The 25241-nt window shown below is 49.7% G+C and overlaps 2 protein-coding genes and 1 long non-coding RNA gene across 15 annotated transcripts in view; 2 read left to right on the forward strand and 1 right to left on the reverse strand.

Moving 5' to 3' along the window:
• The window catches only part of RIPOR1 (RHO family interacting cell polarization regulator 1), a 16190-nt gene extending 10922 nt beyond the window's left edge, over positions 1 to 5268 (forward strand). For 3 of the 5 annotated variants that reach the window (XM_025268870.3, XM_025268871.3, XM_025268868.3), the window contains exons 13-22: positions 9 to 1679; positions 1763 to 1884; positions 2751 to 2883; positions 3146 to 3281; positions 3404 to 3565; positions 3822 to 3977; positions 4145 to 4341; positions 4430 to 4513; positions 4621 to 4711; positions 4851 to 5268. In XM_025268870.3, coding sequence (XP_025124655.3) covers positions 9 to 1679; positions 1763 to 1884; positions 2751 to 2883; positions 3146 to 3281; positions 3404 to 3565; positions 3822 to 3977; positions 4145 to 4341; positions 4430 to 4513; positions 4621 to 4711; positions 4851 to 4948 — 2850 coding nt within the window. In that variant the 3' untranslated portion in view covers positions 4949 to 5268. Of the gene's footprint in view, positions 1 to 8; positions 1680 to 1762; positions 1885 to 2750; positions 2884 to 3145; positions 3282 to 3383; positions 3566 to 3821; positions 3978 to 4144; positions 4342 to 4429; positions 4514 to 4620; positions 4712 to 4850 lie in introns of those variants that run through there. The other 2 variants (XM_025268869.3, XM_044932056.2) reach the window with 2 other exon arrangements.
• A 2462-nt stretch (positions 5269 to 7730) lies between these two features.
• Positions 7731 to 12650, reverse strand: LOC112580253. Its single transcript, XR_003104563.3, has 2 exons — positions 9898 to 12650; positions 7731 to 7861 (listed from the first exon to the last, which is right to left on the reverse strand). It is a non-coding gene; the product is annotated as an uncharacterized LOC112580253 (long non-coding RNA).
• A 5423-nt stretch (positions 12651 to 18073) lies between these two features.
• Positions 18074 to 25241, forward strand: part of CTCF (CCCTC-binding factor) — a 45683-nt gene continuing 38515 nt past the window's right edge. For 3 of the 9 annotated variants that reach the window (XM_025268256.3, XM_006072033.4, XM_006072034.4), the window contains exons 1-3: positions 18074 to 18234; positions 22113 to 22229; positions 23677 to 23789. The gene's annotated coding sequence lies outside the window, so the exon portion shown is untranslated. Of the gene's footprint in view, positions 18235 to 19337; positions 20283 to 22112; positions 22230 to 23676; positions 23790 to 24114; positions 24196 to 25241 lie in introns of those variants that run through there. The other 6 variants (XM_044930670.2, XM_025268259.3, XM_006072029.4 and 3 more) reach the window with 6 other exon arrangements.

The raw sequence follows: 25241 nt of genomic DNA on the forward strand, positions 1-25241 counted from the left end.
TCTCCCAGAATATGCTGAGGCGGCAGGAGGAGCTGGAGAATGGGACAGCATGGTCCCTGTCATCTGAATCTTCTGATGACTCATCCAGCCCACAGCTCTCAGGCACTGCCCGCCACTCCTCAGCCCCCAGGCCCCTGGTGCAGCAGCCTGAGCCTCTGCCCATCCAAGTTGCCTTCCGTAGGGCTGAGACCTCCACTTCTGGGCCCATGGATGAGGAGGGGGCTGTGGCCCCAGCCCTAGCCAATGGGCATGCCCCCTACAGCCGGACTCTGAGCCACATTAGTGAGGCCAGCGTGGACGCTGCCCTGGCTGAGGCTTCAGTGGAGGCTGCAGACCTAGAAAGTCTAGTCCGGGGACCTAGCCCACCTGCGTGCCCAGTTCCCACCCTTGGGGAGCACCCTGCTCATGTCCCTCCTGCCCTGGATGCTGGCCATTCTGCCACAAACCCCACTCTCAGTACAACAGGCCCTGCCCCATCTGCTCACCTAGGCTCGGCGAACAAGACCATAAATTCTAGCTCTCCTGAACTGCCCACCCAGACCACTACAGGCTCCACCTATTGTGCCATGAGCCCTACCCATAGTGCTCCAAGCCTCATTCACTGTACCACAGCTTCTACCCACAAGACCATGGTCTCTATCCTCACTACCACAGGTCCTACCCCCAGTACCACAGGGCCAGTCCAGACCACAAGTCCCACCCACAAACCAGTGCTTTCTACCCTCACTCCTGCAGCTCCTACCCCCAATGCTACAGACCCAGTCCAGACCACCACAAGCCTCAGCCACACTGTCACAAACTTGACGCACACTGTCACAAGCGCTACCAACAAGCCCATGGTCTCTACTCTCATGACCGCAGGCCCTACAGCCAGTGCCACAGGTCCAGTGCAGACTACCACTAGCCCCACCCACACCACCACAAGCCCCACCCACACCACCACAAGCCCCACCCACACTGTTGCAAGCCCCACCCATACTACTGCAAGCCCCACCTATACCACCACAGGCCCCACCCATACTACTGCAAGCCCCACCTATATCACCACAGGCCCTACCCACACTACTGCAAGCCCCACCCACACCACCACAGGCCCCACCCACACTACTGCAACCACTACCCCCAAAGCCAAGATGTCAACTAACACCACTACACCCAATGCTAAGGACCCAGTCCAGACCACCAGGAGTCCCACCCATTCTGTCACAAGCCCCACTCTTATAACTGTAAGCCCGTCCACTTTTCTAGACTTTGCCAAGCTCTCCAGCCCCTCTGCAGATACAGACCCACCCCACCTAGGCACTGACCCCCTGTCTGGTAGTTACCTAGCCTCCGCTCCTTGCACTCAGGCAGACCCCATATCCCCCAGCACCTCCCATCCAAGTCCTGCTTGTTCCAGTTGGGAGCCCCTCACAACCCCTTCCCCAGATCCCCCAGAAGCCATGCGTCAGAGCCCAAGTCTCCCTCCCTCACCCCTAGCCCCTGTGCCCCAGAATCCAGACCCTAAAGTGGCCAGGGCTACTCCGGCCCCAGTTCCAGGGGCAGCTGGAGGGGCTGGGGATAGGAGGCTGGAAGAGGCTCTGGGGGCCCTGATGGCTGCCCTGGATGACTATCGTGGCCAGTTTCCCGAGCTGCAGGGCCTAGAGCAGGAGGTGACCCGGCTGGAGAGTCTGCTCATGGTGAGGAGGGCCGGACTGGGCTGCAGTGTACAGGGAGGGCAGCCAGGCAGGGGCAGCAGCTCTGACGCCCTTCAAAACCCCAGCAGAGACAAGGCCTGACTCGGAGCCGGGCCTCCAGTCTAAGCATCACTGTGGAGCATGCCCTGGAGAGCTTCAGCTTTCTCAACGAGGATGAAGATGAAGACAATGACAGTCCTGGGGACAGGTGAGAAGGGCGAGGGGAGGGGGAAGAGGGGAGGTGAGTACCAGGTGAAGGAGAAAGGTGAGAAAGGGGAACAGGTGAGGTGAGGCCAGGTGGACCACGTAGAGACAGCAGCAAGACGAGAGGTGGGCGGGAGGAGCGGGGTTGCTGGTGGGTGCCTCTGTGTTCACCCCACCCATGTACTCGTGTGTCCTTGGTGCCCATGTTTTCAACCCCATCTGTATCCCCAGTGCTTCTGGCCACTTTCCTCCTCATCCCTGCAGTGTCTGCCTCCCCCATCGGTCCCTGTCAGCTCCTGAGTCTCCAGCTCCTCCTCTCTTCCTTGGCCTCACCTTGAACCCACGCTATGAAAGAGCCCTTTCTGTGCCTCCCTGTGTGTCCTGGGTCCCTTGGCATCAGCCTCCACTGTCTGGATCCTGATCTGCCCAGAGACCTGGGCCCCTTGGCTCTCTGTTGCGAAGTGGCCTTTGCCAACTCCCAGTTGAAGATCTTACGCGGCCCCTCCTCCCTCTGATGCTGCCCAGGTTACGACCCCATGCCCCACGCCCCTTGGGCCACAGCCTCTCGCAGTCCACTTTGCATAGACCATCCCGCCTGCAGCCCTACTCCTGCCCGTCCTGGCCCCAGCGGTGCTGGCAGTCGTAGCTGGAGGTGGCCCTGGGCAGATGGGCTCTGGGCAGACCCCTGCTACCACCTGTTGGTCCCAGCCCTTTCCTCCTTCTGGAAGTCTTCTGTGAACTTGCCCATTGTCTGTTGTTTGTGTGTCATCTGTTCTGTTCTGGGATGGCGGAGGGGAGCTTAATAAAAATTCACTGGTGACCAGATGATGATGTCTGCTCCTGGGGCGGTTGACCCCATCTTTCTCTCAGGCCCCCAAACAGCCTAGCACCTGGGGCTGAGGACAGCCTTGACTCGCCCAGTGCCCGACCCCTCAGCACAGAGTGTCCAGCTCTGGATGCTGCCTTGGTTCAGCACCTGTATCACTGCAGCCGCCTCCTGCTGGTGAGGCTAGTGGTGTTCCCCCCACCCTCCCCTGGTAGCCACTTCCCCCAGGGAGCCCTGCGCCTCATTCCTGGCCCTTCACCCCTCCTCTGAGTTCCACTCCCCAATGTCCCAGGGCCTGGCTTTTGCTAAATGGAACACCTCCCACACTCTGGCTCCCCCAAGCCTCTCCCGATGCATGCTGGGACTTGCAGTCCCCGGTCTCCATCCTCTCTAAGCTCTACCTTGAGGTCTGAGCTACTTGGCCACCCCTGTTCTCCAGAAACTGGGCACATTTGGGCCCCTGCGCTGCCAGGAGGCATGGGCCCTGGAGCGGCTACTGCGGGAGGCCCGAGTGCTCGAAGCAGTATGCGAGCTCAGCAGGCGATGGGAAATACCTGCCACCTCTGCCCAGGAAGGTAAAGGCTGTGTGGGCCCTGGTGTGTGTGTCCTGGAGCTCCCGCCTTGCCCTGCCCCACCTGCACACCTGTCTCACCACCGGCTTGCTCTGTTGCTGACAGTTTCCTGCATCTCCTCACAGTGGTGCAGTTCTCAGCCTCTCGGCCCGGCTTCCTGACCTTCTGGGACCAATGCACAGAGGGACTCAGCCCTTTCATCTGCCCTGTGGAGCGGGTGCTCCTCACCTTCTGCAATCAGTACAGCGCCCGTCTTTCCTTGCGCCAGCCAGGCTTAGCCGAGGCCGGTGAGTGGGCTGCTGGCCTTCCCCCTCTACCCTCCTTTCTCAGATCCCCAGTGATGGGACCTTAGGGAAAGCCAGGTCAGCCCACACAGACACGCTGAGTTGAGCACTGGGAAGAAATAGCAAAGGCACATGCCTCAGCACAAAAGGGCCCAGATTGGACAGGGACTTCCTGGACGTGCACCAGGGATGGGGCACCCTTCCCTCTAATGACCCAGGTCCCTCCACTCCCTGAGACCTGCAACCCTGCCTCCCACAGTGTGCGTCAAGTTCCTGGAGGATGCCCTGGGCCAGAAGCTGCCCCGGAGCCAGGCAGGCCCTGGAGAGCAGCTCACCGTCTTCCAGTTCTGGAGTTACGTCGAAGCCTTGGACTGCTCCTCTATGGAGGCCTATGTAACTGAGACAGCTGAGGAGGGTGAGGCAGTGGCCCTGGTCACAAAGTGGCCTGGCCCTGTGGGTGGGTCTGAAGGTGTAGATTCAGGACACGAGGGTACAAAAGACCCTACCCCTGGAGGCTCTTTGCCCTGCCACCTTGTTCCAACTGACAACCCCCTCCCCCACTGCCCAACTTCCTTCTTTCAGTGTTACTGGTGCGGAATCTGAACTCGGATGACCAGGCTATTGTGCTGAAGGCACTGAGGTTGGCACCTGAGGGGCGGCTCCAAAGGGATGGGCTCCGGGCCCTCAGCTCTTTGCTTGTCCATGGGAACAACAAGGTCATGGCTGCTGTCAGCACTCAGCTCCGGAGCCTGTCGCTGGGCCCCGCCTTCAGGGAAAGGGTGAGAGTTGGGCAGGCCTCCCTGGAGGGTGGAGGCTGGACTCCCAGGCTGAGTCCCAGGCTGAATTTACCCTCCCACCCCTACCCAGGCCCTGCTGTGCTTCCTGGACCAGCTGGAGGATGAGGATGTGCAGACCAGAGTGGCCGGCTGCCTGGCTCTGGGCTGCATCAAGGTGACCCCTGCCAACCTTCCCACTCTCTGTCTCCCCTCCCAGCTCCCCGAGCCCTGGGTCCTGAGCCTGCTCCCCTGGGCCCACCTCAGTGCTCTCTCCCCTGGTAGGCTCCAGAAGGCATTGAGCCCCTGGTGTACCTCTGCCAGACGGACACAGAAGCCGTGAGGGAAGCAGCTCGGCAGAGCCTGCAGCAGTGTGGTGAGGCTGGGGATCAGGAGGCATGGGTCTAGTTGAGTTCTAGGACATTTGGCTGCTGGGAGTAGGGGTGAGATGGGTTCGGGGCGGGAGGGAAGGGTGGAGCTAGGACCACTCCTGACCCCATCCTTATCCATTCCAGGAGAGGAGGGACAGTCTGCCCACCGAAGGCTGGAGGAGTCACTGGATGCCCTGCCCCGCATCTTTGGGCCCGGCAGCATGGCCAGCACGGCATTCTAAACTCCCCACCCAGCGGCCCCCAGTGCCCCTTCCCCGCACCTTCAGGGCTTACCAGGCACTGGCAGGGAGGGTGAGGGCTGGCTCCAGGCATCCCTCCCTCACAGATTCCTATCACTGAAAATCTAATATATTCTCCTGTTGCCCTTGGGGTTGGTGGAGTCAGTGCCACAGTCAAGTGCCTCCCAGCCTTGGCTCAGCACACTTGCCATAGATCGTGTCCTGGGCCTGGCCGTCCTGCCTTTGCCCTGCCCTTGGTTTTGTATTTTATTTACAGAGTTTTACAGAAAATAAAAAAAAAAAGCAGAAATGCCTTTCCTACATAGCCTGGACTGGTGCACTTCTAATCTCCTGCTCCAGCATCTTCTGGCTGTGGCCCTGACACTAGTGTGTCCACACTCCAACTGTGACAGTACCATGTGCTTTTGCCCTGGAAATCCACATGGAAGAAGCCCAGAGGCTGGAAATGGGCTTGGAAAAAAGGGCAGAGGAAGAGGGTGGTGGAGTGTTGCTGAGGAGGCCCGGCCTGCAGGTGGGTGTACCCTGGGCCTGGAAGCTATAGGACTAGTCTGGAGCTAAACTCGAGCTGGCCTAGAGAAGGCTCAAAGGGTGCCAGTCCTGGGAATGGCTCCCTAGCAGCAGCTGGCTTGGCTGGGAGGCAAAGAGGAAGCAGGCAGGAAGAGACGGTGTGGTGGTGGCTGGAGCTTCTGGCCACCAGGGGGCAGCAGAACCCCGTCAGGGAATGCCAGGCTTCTGGGTCTTGACTTCAGCAAAGGCAGCTTCCTACAGAAGGGGCTGTGCCCAAGGAGGTGGGTGGGTTGAGAGGAGGTTCTTGCAGAGGGGAGAGCTGGGGCCGGGAAGACAGGTGACGTGGGTGGCTGCCCTATGACTCTCTTAACAGTAAGTCCCTCCTGTCCCTGAGCCGCCTCCCCTCTGTAATAACAAACCTGACTAAACCTTGTGACCGTGCCACAGCTGGCCGACTCGTGCTGCCCCAGGGAGAGGGCTCACGTGAGTTTATTAACCCCAGAAAGTTAACGAGTTCAGTGGGAGGGACCTGAGGGTAGGGTGGGACTGCAGGATGGCAGGTCTGTTCTTAGGAGGACTGGAGAAAAGCCCACACTCAAGGCTGGAGGAACAGGTCTTGCACCTTCCCCCTGTCCCGCCAGAGCTTTCAGTGGCGACAGCGCAGGGGAGGGCCTTCCCCGGTCCCTGAGCCCACTCTGGTGTCCCCGTAGCACAGCAGCGTAACACCCTGGGGACAATCTGTATGCCTGCACTCAGGAAGAGCCAATGAGGTGCCAACAGCCCCCCTGCCCCCTCAGGGGTGACCCAGATCCCCAGAGAGCTCTGCCCCCCTGTGCTTCAGAGCTGTGTATGTAGCTGGGCCTTTAACCACCTGCTGGGGAAGCCAAGCTGAGCAGAAAAAAAAAACGGTAACAGGAAGGAGCACAGGAAACACCTGTGTGTGGATGCAGGTGGCTCATTCCAATTGGGGGGGCGGGCGCGGGGGTGGGGGCAGGCTGACCGCCCTCAGCACGTGGGCTGTGTGTTCCCTCTGTAACTGTGAAGGGCGGTACGGGAGAGATGGTCAGCTCAGTTTTGGGGGGATGATCGGCTGCCGTAGCAGGGGAAGGCAAACAACTGATAGAGACCGAGCCAGCACCCAAAGCTGGCCACAGCCTGGGCTTGCTGTAAGGGCCCCCGAAGCAGCGTTGCAGGCCCACAACCACCCCTAGAGTCCCTTAGGCCTGCGGCCCCACAAGAGCCCCACTGGGAGGACAGGACTGTCCACTGACATCCAAAGCATGGCCTGTGTGCTGGGGAAAGAGGAAGTGAACACAGGCCTAGCAGGTCCTGGGAAAGTGCTGCGGGGTGACTGGACCAGCAGTAGCTCATGGCTCAACCCACAGGAGAGGACAGGGCCTAGGCAAGAAATGGAGGGTGGAAAAACACCCCTGCCAGGGGTCAACAGGTCACTGGAAATTTGAGTGGCCCTACATCTCTGCTTTCCTATTCTGGGAAGGGATAGGGTACCTAACTCTGTCCTCTACAAGGAGAGCCCTGAATCCTGAGCCTCGTATTCAGCTCTAGGTGAGAGTGGATTGGAGGGTCACGGTGAGTAGGAGCTAGAATTAGGGCGCTGTGAGGTACAGCGGAAGCACTGTCAAGGCTGAGACAGAAAGAGCCTCAGGCCTTGACCCCATCAAGCCTACCCAGTTCAGAGCAGTGGATCAACCCCAGAACAGCCACCCAACCCCTCTCCATCAATTACTTAAAGTCAGGCTGTATGGCCTCCTATGCTCAGGCCCACGTCTATGAGGTGGCAGGGATGGGGGGGTGGCAGAGGAAGCCCTTGTCCTCCCTTCTGCACACCCTGCCCTCCCCCAGCACACGCAAACCCTCACAGGTGCTCCCATAGGTCTTCCCACAGGGCAAAGCTGCTCCCAGCACACCTCCTCCCCTGCTGTCACACAGGTTCGGAGAGGCTCTCACTCTGGCGACTCTGGACAGTTTTGAGCCTGCTGCCTCCGGTGATGGGAGGCTGATGACACCACCAGGAGTCAGATGCACCAGAGCAGGGAAAGCCTGTACCCAGCTGTCCTGTGGAGCCTGTGCCAGCTCTGTGAGGGGACAGAAGGAAGTGGGCCTCCAAGGTCTGTGACACCCTGAGAAACGCCCCATCGATCAAGTCATCAAGGCTGCAGCCATGCCCTGGCTACTATTTCTGGGGCTCTCCCCTGGAGAAACTTATAAGCCCACGCTGCAAAAAAAGGGACCAGGCTGAGGTAGTCCAGGATACAGTTTATTGGGTCGGTGGGCACTGGATCCCCCCACCCCGCCTCCTTTCCTTTTGCCCTCTTCCAACCTTACCTTTCCTCCAGTCTCCTACTCTCCTTCCTCATGTATTCAGAGCTGCAGAAAACCAAAAAAAGAAGAAAGAAAGAAAAAAACACGTTGGTAAAGGCAAAGAGGCAGATGGGTCGGCATGTAGAAAGAGAACTGCTTCTCTGTCTTGCCCACAGAGTGGGGGTGCCTTCCTTGTGGGCTTCTGCCTGGTGTGTGGGTACAATTTGCTGAACCCTGGGCATATGACATGTTCCCCCCACCCCTGGCATCCCAGGAGGACCCTATTTAGGCCATCTCTCGGCCATGGACAGAAGGCTGTTGGCCTGACTGCTGGACCTGGCTCTCCTGGGCCGACGTAATACAGAGGGTGAGCTTGGGAAGGACTCCCAGATCTATATGAACTGCTAAGGAAAAACATCTATCATTTGGAAAATAAGACTGTCATTGGCCTGCAGGGAGAGGCCTCTTGTTTCAGAAGGCTGCAATGAGGTGACGGTCACAGTTTGAGTTTGATATCAATGGTCAAGTCTCATTTTTCTCTGAAGACACCCAGAGCATATTGGATCTGCCAAGAGTATTGACTTGGAAAAGCTGAATAAGCAACTGAATTGCCATGCTAACACTGATGTTTCTAGCTGTTTCCTCTGAATCTCCCTAAAGCTTTCTCTTCCTCCTCAAGCATCCTCTTACAAACGTCACTCCACAGCATTCCATTCTAGGCCCCTTGCTCCTCTCTTTTGAAACACACTCCCTGAACCACCTTATCCATTTCTCTGGCTTCCATCTATATGCTAAGGCTGTATGCCTCATGGCTGTGATTCACATGGCTCTCTCCTCATCTCCTGACCCTCATATCCAACTGCTGAGTGGACGCCTTTTGAAGAGCATGCTCAAAATCAAACATCTCAAAACCTGCTTTTCCTCCCAGACTCTCGGGGTTACCAACTACCTAGGTACTCAAGCCACACAACTGGGCCTCACTCTTGATTCTTGCCCCTGTGCCCTCATCCCAACCATCAGAATCTTCGCAATTAAATGCCCTAAATATTGCTAAGTTCTGTTTCTCTTCATCCCCATTGGCACCACTCAGTTTCCAGACAGGTTGACCTCTCTCCTAAACACTAAAACTGCCCCCTCACAGGCTCCCTGTCTCTGGTCTTGCCCTTCTTCCAGCCAGTTTCCAAGGTGCAAAGTGATTTCTAAAAACAGACCTATCACTACAGTCTGTTTCTTAGGGAAAATTCCAGCCCCCTCAACCTGGCTCAAAAGGCTTTTAAGTGGGTTCCTCTCTCCAGCCCCACTTCTGCCACCTAACTTCTCAGTCTGCACGGGACCTCACTGAACCATCCTTGGGGCTTGCTTGCCCCTCTGTGGTACACTCCTCATCTTGCCTTGCTAATGCCTGGTTACCTGATAGGCTTCAACCTAAACATCACAAATTTCCTCAGGAAGCTTCCCTTCCACTGTGCTCCTATCATAGGAGCATGCGTTTCCCCTAGTACAGTTTTAGGGGAATCACACCCCATTGCAATCACTGTTTACACCTCCAATATATACACCTGTAAGTATTTGCTGACTAGTCAGCTAGGTAACGCATACCACCAAAGTCTGGGAAAGATGATTGTTGCCTTCCTTGTAGAGCTTGGTCCAAGTTTTTTGTTTTGTTTTTAAACAGCTTTATTGAGATTTAGTCCGCATACCATACAATTCATCCGTTTAAAATGTATAATTCAGTAGTGGCTTTTAGTGTATTTAGGGTTGTACAATCATCACCAAATCAATTTTAGAGATTTCATCAACCTCAAAAGAAACTCAACACTCCTTAAGTATCATCCCCAGGACCTCTGCATCGCTTTCCCTTTCCTGCCCCCCAGCCCTCAAGGCAACCACTAATTTACTGAAACCACAGATTCTATAGATTTTGCCTATTCTGGGTATTTCTTTTCTTTTCTTTTTTGGCTGAGTCACCTGGCATGTGGGATCTTAGTTCCCTAATTAGGGATTGAACCTGCATCCCCAGCAGTGGAAGTGGGAATCCCCAGCACTGGGAGGTCCCTGGATATTTCTTATAAATGAAATCAGGTTAGGTCTTTCCAACTTACTCAGTTCTAAGATTCACTTGAGAACTTCCCTGGAGATTCAAATTCAGAGACCAAGGAATCTTTATTTTAAACATGTGCTCCAGGCAATTCTTGTTTAATCAGGCTGCATCTGCCTTTACTGTTCCCAGCAACTAAGGCCAAATATATAGTAAGTGGTCAAGAAATAGCTTTTGATGCATATCTCTAAAACTTAACACAATATGAAAACATTGTGAATATGAAAGAACAGTATATGTTTAGTGCAGAAAAAGTCTGGATAAAAATACCCCTCAGAGTCCCCTATGAAACATAGCTCCTTAGAATGCACTTTTACCACTGGGTTCTCAAATAAGGAATGGAATGGAAGCCTGAGCAGGGGACAATACAGGCAGAGAGAACTGAGGTCAGATGAGTGGAGGAGGCAAATTGAATCCAGAGGCGGCAGTTAGAAAGGGGCTTGTGGAGTGGCTGAGGAGTTGGGATTTACTCCTAGGACACTGGGGACTCATGCATGGACTTGAAGCGGGGGAATTTTGTGATCCCATCTGTGGTTTGGAAAGGTCGCTTTGTGTTGAGGGAGGAGGCAGGGAGCAGTGAGGAGCCTGATGCTAAGCCAGGTAGAGATTGAGAGGAGGTTAGAGTGAAATGTTCAGAAGGTAGAATGGACGGGATTTGGAGACTGATGGGATGTGGGAGATGAGAGAATGAAGCTTAGGTTTCTGGCTGGTGTGGTGGATGGATGGGGGTATTTTTCACTGTAAAGGGGGAGCCCTAGCGAAGCAAATGAGGAGGAGAATGACAAGGCTCCTAAGGGTAGCCTGGGAGCCATCCAGGAGAAGTGTCCAGAAAGAAGCTAGACATGTAGATCTGGGCAAGAAGAGAAGTATGTAGGCTAGAGGGAGAAGTTGGAGAGTCATCCTTGCTTCCTTGTGAAGTCTCGTATGACCACAGTGATATCTGGTGACCAATCTGGTCCTCCCACACCTGCTACCCATACCCTTCTTTTACTTGTTTCTCCATCCTTGATTCTTACCTACTAATACTCATGAGGGTTTAGTGTCTCCAGATTAATACAAGACAAAACATGAGGCACCTGAGGGCTAGGGGCATCATCTCTCTCCAGTAGCACCTTGAACACAGACCTGGGCATAGAGCAGTTGATTCAGGACTTGCATGTGCGCATGCTCAGTTGCTTCATCATTTCTGACTCTTTGTGATCCCATGGACCGCCAGGCTCCTGAGTCTGATGGCCATGGTCTTCAATTAATTAATAGGGTTCCTGAGCCACCTGGGAAGCCCTATTCAAGGTTTACTTACAGATTAGTAAATCGTGATTCCAAATACCTCTTCTATTTACTAAGAGCCTGAAATTTTCACCATTAAAGCCCTCCCTTTGGGTTAAGGCACTGTCCAACTTGCATGGAGGGGACGAAACCTTTTTACCTCTAAACAAATCACATAAAATTCGGAGGGGAGAAAATGAGGGAGCTCCCTGATAGACCTCCCTTCCTTTTCCCCCTCCCAAGCAGTCCCTGAGCTAAAGCATCAAGTACAGAGGATCCCTATAAAAATGGAAATGTTACCTAACAGAGTGAAGAGCGCAGAGTGGCCAGTGAAAGAACAGGAAGACAGAGGGTGGGGCTGGAAGATCTGAGTACTCATTCTGGTTTTGTCAACAAGTTACTGGATGACTCTGAGCAAGTCACTTCACTTCTAGAGTTAAGGACAAAACTGGCTGGCTCTTCAAAAAGAACTGTGAACATCAATTAACAGGGCAGGCATGAAGGCGTTTTTTAAAATCAAAAGTGAACAGATTAAAAAAAAAGTGAACAGATTAGGTGGATTATTTAAGGGTGATCAATGCATATCTGAAAAATGCAGGTAAGAGCACAGAGAACAAAAGTAACCTACTGCTCAAATGTGAGATGTAGGCCCAGGCAAAATCCTTTAGACTGTAGAGAGCAGTAGTTTGAGCTGGGAAGTAAAAGAGAATTTTCATAGGGATCTGAAGAAAGCAGATATCAATAAGGAAACAAATTCCTGTGGTCTGGGTAGGAGATGATATAGAAGGGCAGGTCTTTAAAATTTAGGAGAAAGTGGTTGGCCTTGGTAGTTGAGATTGAAAGCTTTCCAAATATCTTGTAAGATTTAGTATCACTCACTACACCCTCATCCAAAAGAATGGGATGACTTACTGTCCCCCAACACTCTTGTACCCTTTTATGCCCTTGATTATGGCTCTTCACCTTACATGCCTTGCCTTGTTAATGCCTTCTGAGCTTTTGCGTGCCTGTGTGCTCAGTCATGTCTGACTCTTTGCGACCCCATGGACTGTAGCCTGCCAGACTCCTCTGTCCATGGGATTCTCCAGGCAAGAATACTGGAGTAGGTTACCATTTCCTCCTCCAGGGGATCTTCCCAACCCAGGGATCAAACCCACGTCTCCTGCATTGGAAAGGTGGATTCTTTACCACTGAGCCACCGGGGAAGCCCTTCAGATCCTATTAACACAAAGCTGAAATGAGATACCCCTGGGAAATGATTTGCTCCTTTATGAGTCCATTTCTTCCCATTATCACAGTTATGCATTAATGTGTTTTGGTTTTGTTTTCTAAACTTTATGAGCAGGAAACACATCTTGGGTCATCTTTGTATCCCCAGTGCCTAGAAAGGGAGCTGAAGACAGCTGCTGCTGTTAAGTCACTTCAGTCGTGTCCAACTCTGCGCGACCCCATAGACGGCAGCCCACCAGGCTCCCCCGTCCCTGGGATTCTCCAGGCAAGAACACTGGAGTGGGTTGCCATTTCCTTCTCCAACGCATGAAAGTGAAAAGTGACAGTGAAGTCGCTCAGTTGTGTCCGACTCTTAGCGACCCCATGGACTGCAGCCTACCAGGCTCCTTCGTCCATGGGATTTTCCAGGCAAGAGTACTGGAGTGGGGTGCCATTGCTTTCTCCAGCTGAAGACAGCAGTACTCAGTAAATCTTTGCTGCACTGGATTATGCCTCACACACGTCCTCAGTAGACACAGAGCAATAGAGTCCTCAGGTGTAGCTTTACGTCTTACCCCACAAAGTGGGGAAGAGTCTTGCCCATTGTTCCTCAGAAAATCAGCACATCTCTCCTCAATTCATTGAGACTCTTGTTTAATGAGTTCCCCAAAAACATATAAATGATCACGATTATTGCAAGCTTTACCTGGGGACAACAGTGGGAGCTAAGGAAGATTTGGAAATAGAATTGTTCTTCTGAGAATAATAGCACAAAATACACTTTCCTCAGAAAGAATGGCTTCCAGGCCAAGGAAAGCCTAGTCAGTAAGTAATTCAATTAATTAATCCTATTAATTAATTAAAGACCATGGCCATCAGAAGGCAGATTTGGGAGTGAGGGTAGGTTAATAAGCATAAAAATAAATTATAGTTTACATTTATTGTGTGATTATCAGTGCCTCGAACTATGCCTAATGTTTTATTTGGATTGTCTCATTCAGTCCTTACCACTTTGTGAAGAAGTGTTATAGAGAAGAAACCTGCAGTTGAGTTGTTACTAATTCACCCAAGATCACCCAGCTAATAAGAAACCAAGATAAGATTCAAATGCCGGACAATATGACTCCAGCATATTAAACATTTACATTATATAAATTAACTGCTTACTGAAGCTTCCTGGTAATATGGCTTCCCAGGAGGCTCTCCTACAGGGAGAGAACATACCTTTTGCCAGCATGTGAGCACCAGTCCACCTCTCAGTTAGTAAAATGTCACTTGGCTTATGCATCAAGCTCCTGTGAACCTGATGAGTCTCTAAGGAAGGAATCCACTCTGGAGGCTCAGGGCCAGGTCTTAGAACCTAGTGACTTCACTACTGCCACGAGGTAAGCTGACAGCCTTCTGGTGATAATGCCTTGAACTCCTGTGGACTACAAACCTGAGACAGTCCATGGGAAGAACACTTTTGAAATTACTGCTGCTGCTAAGTCGCTTCAGTCATGTCTGACTCTGTGCTACCCCATAGGCGGCAGCCCACCAGGCTCCCCCGTCCCTGGGATTCTTCAGGCAAAAACACTGGAGTGGGTTGCCATTTTCTTCTCTAATGCATCAAAGTGAAAAGTGAAAGTGAAGTCGCTCAGTCGTGTCCAACTCTTAGCGACCCCATGGACTGCAGCCCACCAGACTCCTCTGTCCATGGGATTTTCCAGGCAAGAGTACTGGAGTGGGGTGCCATTGCCTTCTCCATCTTAAATCACTGGGCGGTTTTAAATCACCACAGTTCTCTCTGGGTGACATAGTCTGGGATAGTACTACAGGCAACAAACTTGTCCTTATTTTTATCATCCCAACTGTTCCGCAGGCTCTCACCATATTCCTCTTCTCAGCCTGTTTCTGTCCGGCCTGAAACAGACTATCCTTTTGGACTAGCTTTCTGTCCCTTGATCTTTAGAGCCAACTTCATGCACAAAGTAGGACATATCACCATTTCCTGCAAGAAGAAAACATTTCCTTTTGTTCCTTCCTAGTGATTCTCAGCATTTTCTCAGCCATGTCAGAGCAGCACATGGGATCTTTGTCTTCAGAGAGCAGAGAGCAGGCTGTAAGGCCACTTGGACCTCATTCTGGTTTCTAATTGATTCCTCAGAGGTCGTATAGTTGTAATGATAGTTGATACAGTGTAAATATAGTAGTTGTCTGTTGAGTAGTTAGTCTGTTCAGGCTGCTATAACAAAATACCACCAACTGGGTGCTTATAAACAGCAGATGTTTACTGTTCACAGTTCTGGAGGCTGGAAAATCTGAGGTCAAAGCACCAACATGGTCACATTCTGGTGAAGGCCCTTTTCTTGGTTCACAGCTGGTGCCTTCTGGCTGTGTCCTCACGTGGTGGCAGGGGCTGGGATCTCTATGAAGCTTCTTTTATAAGGCAGTAGACCTATTTCTGCATTGGAGAAGGAAATGGCAACCCACTCCAGTATTCTTGCCTGGAGAATCCCAGGGACGGGGGAGCCTGGTAGGCTGCCGTCTATGGGGCGCACAGAGTCGGACACGACTGAAGCAACTTAGCAGCAGCAGCAGACCCATTTCTGAGGGACGTAAGCACCTCCCAAAGGTCCCACTTACTAATACCATCATATCTAACATTAGGATTTCCACATATGAGTTTTGGAGAGGACACAAAGATTTAGACCATAGCAGCTGTAAAGATAATTCTAAGTACAGCTGAGGTTTTTTTTGTCACTTAAATATATTGCTTTACATTTACCTACATTAAAGCTTTAGATGACATTCTTGAAGCTTAAAGATAAGATGTATGAGGTAAGGTCTTAGAGAAAGTGAATTAGATTATTACAAGCACTAGAAGAAAAAGAAGCTAAGAATTGAAGCGTAAATCAGCTTTGTTTCCAGTACAAAGTTCCTAAGTATACCAGGAGCTTTTTGGAGTGGCAGGCTGAAAAAAATACAAAATGCAAATATGCCAGAGATGTCTGGTAATTTTTCTCAAAAAGTTTGCCTTTTCTTTATGCCTGAGTCCTCAAGTATACATGAGATAACGGGAATAATTTGGTTTCTAGAAAAAGGGGTCACATGTAAATTTTCCAAATATTTCACCATTTCTAGAATAGTTAATCACATAAGGCAAGTACCTAAGACTAGGTATCAGAAAACTTGGGTCCTGGTCCTGAGAAATCAAATTATCCCTTTTCTTCACGTCTGTACCCAAGCAGTTAAATGTTGGAGGAAAATCACACACCGGGCCAATTGGTTTAACTTTAAACTCATGGTCAGGACTTCCCTGGCAAGTCCAGTGGTTAAGAGTTCCCACTTCCACTGCAGAGGGTGTGGGTTTGATCCCTCTTAGGGAACTGAGATCCTGAATGCTATGTGACCAAAATAATAATAATGAACTCATGACCGCAAACTTCAAATGGGTACCAATACCACTAAGGCAGTCCCACTAGGAAAACTGCAAGCTTGTTTTACCTCTCCCCTGCATTTGCATCCATCTTCACCCTTGTTACTCTAATTTCCACAGTGGAAGCATCCTGTTCCTATCCAGGGTCAAACCTCCCAGTTTCCTTATATTCTTTCATGAATTTCACCCTGATTTAAATCAAACAAGGGAATTTCCTGGCGGTCCAGTGGTTAAGACAGCGCTTTCACTCCTGGGGGTCTGGGTTCGATCCTGTAAGATCCTGCAAGCCCTGCAGTGTGGGCAAAAGAAAAAAAAAAGTCAAGCAAGACTTTGTTCTCCTGTGGCACTCCCAATGACAAATAAACATGCTATAATCCTTTCATCTTGTCATCCTCCCTTGACCCCATATCCTTCCACATTTATCCCTGAATTTCTTTGCTCCCTTTGTGGCTAAACTTCATGTTGCTTATGTGTGCTGTCTCTATTTCCTTACTTTCCCGATCATGCTTCAACCCATTCTGCAGCCTGCTCAGTCGCTTCAGCTGTGTAGGACTCTTTGCGACCCTATGGACTGTAGCCGGTTATGCTCCTCTGTCCATGGGATCCTCCAGGCAAGAACACTGGAGTGCGTTGCCATTTCCTTCTCAGGTCAACCCATTCTAGTCAGGTCCACATCTCTGATTAACCAACATAAATCAAGCCAAACTCACCAGTGATAATCACCAGTGACTTACAAGGTAGCCAATTCAATATAGCCATGTTTCTGGCCCAAGATGACCTCTCAGCAGCACTAAACACAGTTGACCATTCCTCTCCTACCTGAATCCTTCTCTGCCCTCGGATTCCAAATTTAACACTCAGTGGATTTCCTTCTGTCTTCCTGGCTGTTCGCTCTCAAGTCTCCTTCTCCATTATGCTATCTTAAATGCTGGGGTGCCTAGGATTTGGCCGTGGAACTTCTCTTCACTCTTTCCTTCAAGTCAGAGGTCATATAAACTGACAGGGCTTGTGTGTGGCTTAATCAGCTTATGCACTTTTAAAACATCTAATACAGTTGCCCACACCTGGAGATTTTACAGTAAGAAAAAAAAAACAAAAACCAGATTTCCTTTAAAAAGAAAAAACAAAATAGGTGTCAGTATTGGGCCATTTTCATAATGGAACAATCAGCTCAATGGAGCAGCAGCTGTTCACTTGACGCTGGGTCCGTTTGTTCCCCCTTGATCTAAGGTAACGGAATTAAAGATACAGTCCTGAACCAGATTCTCGTTAAGTATCAAAGGTTCTCCTCCTGAGCCACCAGAACATCTTCCCGTCAGTCTTCAGGAAACTTTATTGCTGGTTGGGTAGAAGAGTCTGCAGGTGCATCCTTGGGAGGGGGAGGGGCGACCGCACAGTGAGGGGCTTAAGGACTCCGCCTACAGAGAGCTTAACAGTTCTTAGGCAAAAACAAGAAACTTACATTTTCAAATACACAATTACACTGCGCCAAATAGAGAACATCCTTTTGGCAAAAGACCGGTATGATCGTTGGTGTAAAAGCAGTAAGTCTGGCCTTCCGCTGGCCTCTCCCGGCCGAAGTGGCCTGGGCACACCAGGAGAAAGCCCTCTTCTCTCACACCCAGTATTAGGAAGCCCTCTTGTAGGGCATAGAGATCCCCAGGACAGCCCTGCCTGTCTTGGCTCGCGGGGGAAGGATTGTTTCTGAGGACTTGGGAGTGAGATGGGACCCGCCCGGCCTTACCCGTGGCGGGCTGCCGTGCGGCTCTCGGAGGGTGGGTCCGGCCCGTCGAGGGCGGAGACTAGGGCGGAGCTCCGCCCAAGAACCGCCTCAGCCCCACGGCCTAGTCCCGCGCGCGCTTCCTCCAGACACCCTCCCCCCGCCCCACGTCCGCCCTTTCGGATTGAGGGCGGGAGACTGCAGCTAAGCAGGTCAACTGGGCCGGGATCCTGGGCCGCCCAGAAGGGACTGCCTCCGCCCAGGAAGCCCCACCCAGCGGGAGCCCGGACGTCGGGCTCCCTAAGAACCCACGCGCGACCAGTTGAGGGCGCGTGCGGCGTGACGCGACCCGCAGCGCGTCCCGTGACGCCATCGCGCCCGCTTTTGAAAGTTGGCGCCCGGGGCCGCCTCCCATGCTGCCCTGCGCCAACCCCTCCCCTCACCTTTCCTCCCCCGCCCTTCACTCGTAGCCCGGCCAGCCCCCCCACCCGTCCCTTCCCTTATCAGCACCCGCGGCCCCGGCAGCGCCGACGCAGGCGCACTGCACCGCGCCGCCGCCATTTTGTGTCCGAGCCTGTGGAGCGATTAAACCGTGCGCGGAGCTGCTTCTTTGGCGGCAGCGGCGGCGGCGGAAGCCGGTGCGGGTGCGCGGAGCTGGCTGGGGACGCCGGGTGGCCGGAGCGGTGGAGCGGCGGCGGAGCGAGCGCTGCGGGGGGTGTGGCGCGGAGGTAAGGGGGCCCCGGGTGGAGGAGGTTTCGCGGGCCGCCTCTAGGTGTCACGATGGGGCCGCTCCGGTCGGCGCTGGCTGCAGCCCGGCGCCAGCGCCGCCGCCGGGGGGTGTTTGTCTCCCTCTACCGTCCCTGCTGCGGCGCGGCCGCCGCCATTGCCCGTCCCCGCCGCGGCCGGGCCGGGCCCCCCTCCCCCCCCCAACCCGCCCGCTAGGCCTCCCTCCTGCGGCGCGCTAGGCCTCCGGCGGTGGCAGCTACAGAGGCCCGCGCGCTGGCGACTCCATTTTCCTTCCTTTGTCTCTGCCCTCGAGGCCGGCTCTTGGCCCGGCCGCGGCCCGCCCTCTGCCCTCCACCCCTCCCGCGGCGGGTGGCCTCAGCCGAGAGGCGATCTCTATGCCCCGTTTTCCGCGACCCCCTCGCTCAAGGGTCCAGACACAGCCACCGCGCGCGCAGTCGAGTCTCCGTGCGGTATGGGTGTCAGGTCCTTGCCGACGCCTCTCCGGCTGCCCATCCTCCAGCCTGCCCGGTCCCCGGAACCTACCCGGCGGCCTGGCGAGCGTCCCCCGCCGCCCGGCTGCTCCGCGGTCGCTCCCAGTCCGCGCGTCGCCGCCGCTGGTCTCCGTCTCCACCGAGTGGCGCAGGCGGCGCTGCTGCGGCTGCGAGTAGAGGGACCCCAGAGCTGCCGAGAGCTCCCTCTGCAAGGCTGGCTGAGCTGCTCGCGCCTCGACGCCGCCTGAGCGGGCGGGGGGACGCGCGCTCGCCGCCCCCGCCGGGCCCCACTGCGCCCCCAAACTAGCGCCGGGCTCCTTGCGTGATCCGACCGATGCGGTCCCGCACGCCGGGCGGAAAGGACACAATTCCCCAACAAGTAGTTTTTTTCTCGAGCTAGGGTCGGGTTCTCGTTGCATTGATAGCAGTCTGACTTCATGCACTAAGAGATCGCAAAGGGACCAAGACTTAATTTAATTCTGATCTCAGTGACGTGACAAATTCCTGAATTCCGGATTTTGGGTTGGCTAAATTGATTGAGGCAACTCTTTGAGTTTCTGTCTCGCTTTGAAACTTCCTGACGATGACTTACTATTGTACTTAGTACCTGATGCTTCAGGGCTAGGCGAAGGCAGTTCTGTCGCGGGATTGTGCAACCCGATCTAAAGCGCCAGTAGGGCAGAATGAATTTGTTCTTGACTCCACTGGTAATTTGCCCATATGCTGAAATATGAGGGTTGGTGTTGTAATTGAATCCTGGGTCACTAGTTGCAGTTGGTTTATAAATATCTACGCCTAATGTAACTACTCTAGTAGCTGACTTCCTGTAGCTTTGAGTTCAGCAGTAAGTAAACATTCGCATATGAAGCGTCTTCCTGCTTTCTTTGAGTTTAGATCAACTATAAAAGTTAAAATTCCAGGTTCCCCTTAGGCAGTAAAAGAAGTTAAACTGGGCATGTATGTTAAATTCACTCTGTCTTTAAGCCCTCTTGCATCATTAAAAAGCTTCCTGTTGAATTGCCAGGTTTCCCCCCTCCCCCAATATGCTAGCTAGTACCTTAATACAATATCATGCAGCAGTTGCTTTGGAGAGAGGAAAGAAAGTCTTCATTAACCGACGGGCAGGGAGTGAGGAAGGAGAGCAGGGAGGCTATGTTAAATTCATAAGAACATTAAAATAGCCTGGTGCTAAGTGAAATTGACCGATCTACTGTGTGTAATCTCTGTAGAATTTTGCGGCAACTGCCTCCATAGGGGAATCTTTTCAACATTACTTTTTTGAACCCTATAAAATGTTCCTTCTCCCTCTCCAAAATAAGATTGCACTAAGTAACTATATGCAGCAGTGTTGATGGAGGGTCAGTCTTGAGAATAGAACCACACTTAATTGCCTAATACATAGGTCCATTTGTGTAGTTTTTGGCATTCTAGTAATTTTCGGTTTTGCTTTCCTTTTGAAACTGTGGATGGCAGGTGGCATGTTTTACTTAAAATAAGCTCCACACGGGATAAATCCAGCAGGTCTGTGATTGAGTCAGCAGGAAAGCTTGTTTTCCCAGGTTAGCATTGTGCTCCATAGACCATATTTTGCTTCTTGATTTCAGTTGCGCTATATAGAGTCACCAGCTTCTTGGTTTTACACATCATTTATTTGTTCTAAAGGTATAGCTCTTGTCCACAGGGTTGCTATCCTTTGAGATTTCCTGTATGCCAGGATTCATACTTTGTTGTTTATTTGATTTTGTGCTGTTTTTTTTCCCCCCATGCCATGAGGCATGCAAGGATCTTAGTTATATCTTTTCACCCATGTCCCCTGCAGTGGGACTGAGGAGTCTTAACCGTTGGACTGCTGGAAGTCGCCTTTGTTTTTATTGGAAAACGAAGTCTACAGAGAGAATAAATTGAGGACCTAAGATTACCCAAAGAAACGTATTGCTAGTATAGGAAAGATTACAATAGGAATGTTTACCTGCATAGGAAAATACTGCTTATTTAAGAGTAGCTGTAAAAGTTATCCTTAATATGCGTTAAAGTCCTAAGAGCTTTAGGATTTTGCTTTAAAGAACATACAAAAATGAGGGCACCCACCAAGGACTTCTCTGAGTGGCTTGGGGAGTTCCTTACGAGTGGCAGAAGCCACCTGTGGCTAACTAGGGTTCTGAGGAATCCTGTGGCAGAGCTTTGCGGAGTGGTGCCTGCTGGCAGAATGTATCTCTGGAGACTGGTTTTTTGCTTGAGGGATGCTACTGGCATCAAATCCACTCCACATTATCTACTTTATAGGCTCTATGTCATTTTTTAAAACCAGATACCTAGCTGACCATCTGTCTAACTTTATTTATCTATCTTGGTTTCAGATGACTAGAAATGCTTTTGCAAAAAATTAGGTCCCCCTTCAAACAAGTAAGATTTATCATGATTTAATGCATTGAGAAAGAACATACAGGTTTGGAAAGAATAGTAATACATAACATTGAGGTACATGGTTCACAAATGTGTGAATTAGGCACACCGTATTTATTTTTTTAAACGTCCCCAAGCTTTCTCTAGTTGCTGTGTTCAGCTCTTCCCTGGCTGTACCTTTGCATTTTCTCAGTGTTTAGTATTTAAATGCAAAGATGTGGCTATTGAATATAGACTGCTAATATATACCCCAAGAATAATGGGTTTTTTCCTCAGTTGATCTTATTTTTAGTCACCCTTCCAATTTTTAGGGGCATAAAATTTCATTCCTTTTGAGGCACCTTAGTGACAATATATGAATCCAATATAAAAGTGTTTCTTGGATTAAATACACTAATTATCTACTTATGTTGTTATAAATTGCTTTTTTTTTTTTCAGCAGCGAAGACTTTTCTTTAGCTTCATCTGATAAAGTATCATATTAGTTTTATGAGATGAATTCCTCTTAATTGTACCTCATACTCCAGATTCTTTGGAAATGGTTAAATTTAGCTCTTTGATTTAAGAGTAATGTCCATCCCCACCCCTGCCATGGAGTTAAGTACCACTCTACCATTGCCTGAAGCTTGACAGTCCATTTATTTGTATTTTAGGGACAGAATTGTTAAGTAGCAATTTGACTTTAAAAAAGTATTTTGTTATTTGTCTAAGAAAAGGTATTTCATTGCTGTGCTTTTAGGACTGTTGAAGGTCAGTGAAAGCTCCCTCCATAGTTATCTTATTACACTGAAAAATATAGTCTTGAGGTTTAAACTAACAATCAGTAAAACCACTACCTAAATAGTAATAGTAATGTGACATTTTAGCAAGTATACTGTTTTTTCCCAATTTTATCTGTCTTCCTCTTGCTTTCATTTTGCTTTTCATACTATGTCTGCATTTGTGTGTATTTGGTGTCCATAAAATGATGTGTGCTTCTGTTTCAGAATGATTACAGACCTGGGTCCAAAGAACAAGATGCAGTAGCGGACAGATTGCTGACCAGAGGCTTGAGATCTGAGTTCTGTTTTCCCTGCTCAAACTGACTTTGCAGCCACGGAGAGGTAAATGCTATTTCCACTTCTTGGTCTTACAAATAGGAGTAATAAAACCTTTCTGGGGTTGGAGGATTTGCTGGATCATTCTTAAGTATAGGAGATACAGGACAGTGGATAATTGAGAGCATTTAAGCTTTATATACAAGCAATACTCCATTTGAAACTCTCTTTGCACTGCCATACACTAGCTGGCTGACACTGGGTAGATTACTTAACCTTTCTACTCCTACAGTTGTTATTTGTGAGAATAACACCAGTTAATGAGGTTATTATCAGAGTTATGTGAATGTGTATAAAGCATTAAGTACCATTCTGAGTATGTACGTAGGAAGACCCCAGGATGCTCAGAGGTTAAAGCGTCTGCCTCCAATGCGGGAGACCCGGGTTTGATCCCTGGGTCGGGAAGATCCCCTGGAGAAGGAAATGGTAACCCATTCCAGTATTCTTGCCTGGAAAATCCCATGGACGGAGAAGCCTGGTAGGCTATAGTCCATGGGGTCGCAAAGAGTCGGACACGACTGAGCGACTTCACTCACTCATTCTGTAGAAACCCTTGAACTATAGATTTTGACTCTTGGTAAATGACCTCAAAAGTCCATGGCTTGTGGCAATTTGTAATTTTGGTGAGGAACAGATGGAATCCTGTGCTTGGAGAAGCTGATATCCTAGGTAAAAATTGTTCACTAAATTTGGGTTAACCTAGCTAATGACCCATGTTTATATCATAGTGTTACAGTCCTTATAAATAATTTTGTTGGGAAACATTTGCAAGGGTCACTTATAATTTACTTTACAATTTCTGCTGTGAAATATAATGAACAGTACAGGATACTTGAAACAGGCTTCTCATAAATGTCAGTGTCTACTAGACTTGGGATCTCATTAACAATAAAGAAGGGTTCTGGGTGTGAAAAATCTCTCTTCTCAGGCTACTGGGAAGAAGATATTTTTAATCCCTAGGAAATGTGAAAATAGTTTAATTGCACTTGTGTAATGGTGAAAAAGAGTGTAGAGGTGAGAATTACAAATGCCGAGATTAGATAAGCTTATATGAATGAATCATCTAAGTGACTACTAAGTTTTTTCTTACAAGCTATGCCTGGAGCACACAGAGAGGAGGAAGGAAACAGGAGTGAAAGCTGTTCTTCTAATCAGTTTTCTGTATGGGCAGCTTGGTACCTAGTAGATGGGACGGACAAGCTCTATGTGCTAGTGTTCTATTGCTCCAGAAATAACTTGTGCCCTGCAGGTTCTTTAGTGTTGACTTTAGTGTAGTGCATACTAATGAGCTGCTTGAAAAGAGAAACAATACTGATTTGAAAAGCTATAGAGAAAAATAGCCTTAAGAGTTTGGGGAATGGGGTTATAAGAACATTTTGATCACTTTAAAGTATTATGGCTAGTTTAATTATTTAGATCCCTGGTTCTCAAACTGGGATATGAATACCCTTAGGGTACAAAGTGGTATGATTCCGGGGTACTTGAAGCCACAAGATAAACATGACTCATCTTCTTGGAGCTTCAGTTGTGCTCACTGAGGGGGCGGTGAGTTAAGTAATTTAACGGGTAAGTAATTATAAATACTTTTACATTAAAACAAATATATATTTTAAGAGAAGAATGTGAACTCTTTGACTATCTAAGATAACAAACAAAATGGGGCATGAGTGCCTGGAGCGGGAAACCCTGTTTGTAGTGAAAACATTTGAGAAGCAGTACTTTTGAGCTATGTAACAGCGTTACCATCCAGCTCCTTACTTTGTCCCCTGTAGCATCTACTGTAGAATATAGAAGTTAAACTGTATTAAATGGAGCTTGTTTGCTTGTATGCACATTCCTATATGTGCCCAGCATGCCCAACAGTTCTGTGCATTCTGGTTGACAATTCTAGATGGCTGGACCAGGTCATGAAGACCATTCCGATGATATAAGAATTACGATTTAAAAGAAAAGCAGCAATGAGCAAAATCAGGTCTGAAACCATAAATTTTATAAAACAATTTTGAAAATATATTAACTCCAACATAGTCATTTTTACTGATTTTTACTGATTTTTGGCCCTCCCCCAGGTTACTTAGAGTCATAATAAAAATGGCTAAATTCTAAGCTATGGACATTATGACTCCTAATTATTCAAAAGCATCTATTCTTAACTGTTTTGTGTGTTTTACAGTTTCTGAGTATTGTTACTGGTATTGTTCTTAATGTAAATGGCACTTAAAAATTACATTTTCTCTATTGATGATGCCTGTTCTTTGAATATAGGTTTTATATTTGAACTTGAATGGTTCTACATATACTGAAGTGTGACTTTCTCTGCAATGATATAAATTGGATCAACCCAGATATTTAGATGTGTCTAAGTATCTGTAGTGTTTATTTATTGAACACTTGTAATGTGCTTATTCCATTCTTTGAACACTTATACCTTTCTGCTTTGTGCCAGGCATGTATTAGGTACTGGGGATTTCAAGAAGAATAAGAAAAAGATCTTTTCCTGAGAAGCTTAAGTAGAATATAGGGCAAGAGATCTATAAATGTGTTGTTGGTGCTGTGATAAAAGTGTGTTTGGTGTGCAGGGAGGGATGGTCAGTTACAGAAGTTAATGAAAGATGTTAGGATAGGCTTTCTGCAGGAGAGACCTTGATCTAAGTGTATCAGGAAATACAAAAGAAGCATAAAATTAGATTTTAATCTTACTAGGGTACCAAGGCTTAACCAGCATGCAGCTTAATAGCTGTATGGCCTTGGGCAAGTTCATTAAGGGTGAATTCTTTGTCCCTTCCTTTCCCTATTTGTAAAATGACTTATCTACTTTACTGGAGGCTTTTGACAGTTAAATGAAGGGGGAAATATATACAGTTGACCCTTGAACAATGTGAGCTTGAACTGCTGGGTCCACTTATATGTGGATTTTTTTTCCCATAGTAAATAACTGCAACTACAAATAACTACAGTTGGCTGAATCCACTGATGGGGGAACGGTATATATGGAGGGGTAACTATAGATTATATTGA

Source organism: Bubalus bubalis, chromosome 18 (assembly GCF_019923935.1).
Source record: "Bubalus bubalis isolate 160015118507 breed Murrah chromosome 18, NDDB_SH_1, whole genome shotgun sequence".
NCBI classification, from domain to species: domain Eukaryota; kingdom Metazoa; phylum Chordata; class Mammalia; order Artiodactyla; family Bovidae; genus Bubalus; species Bubalus bubalis.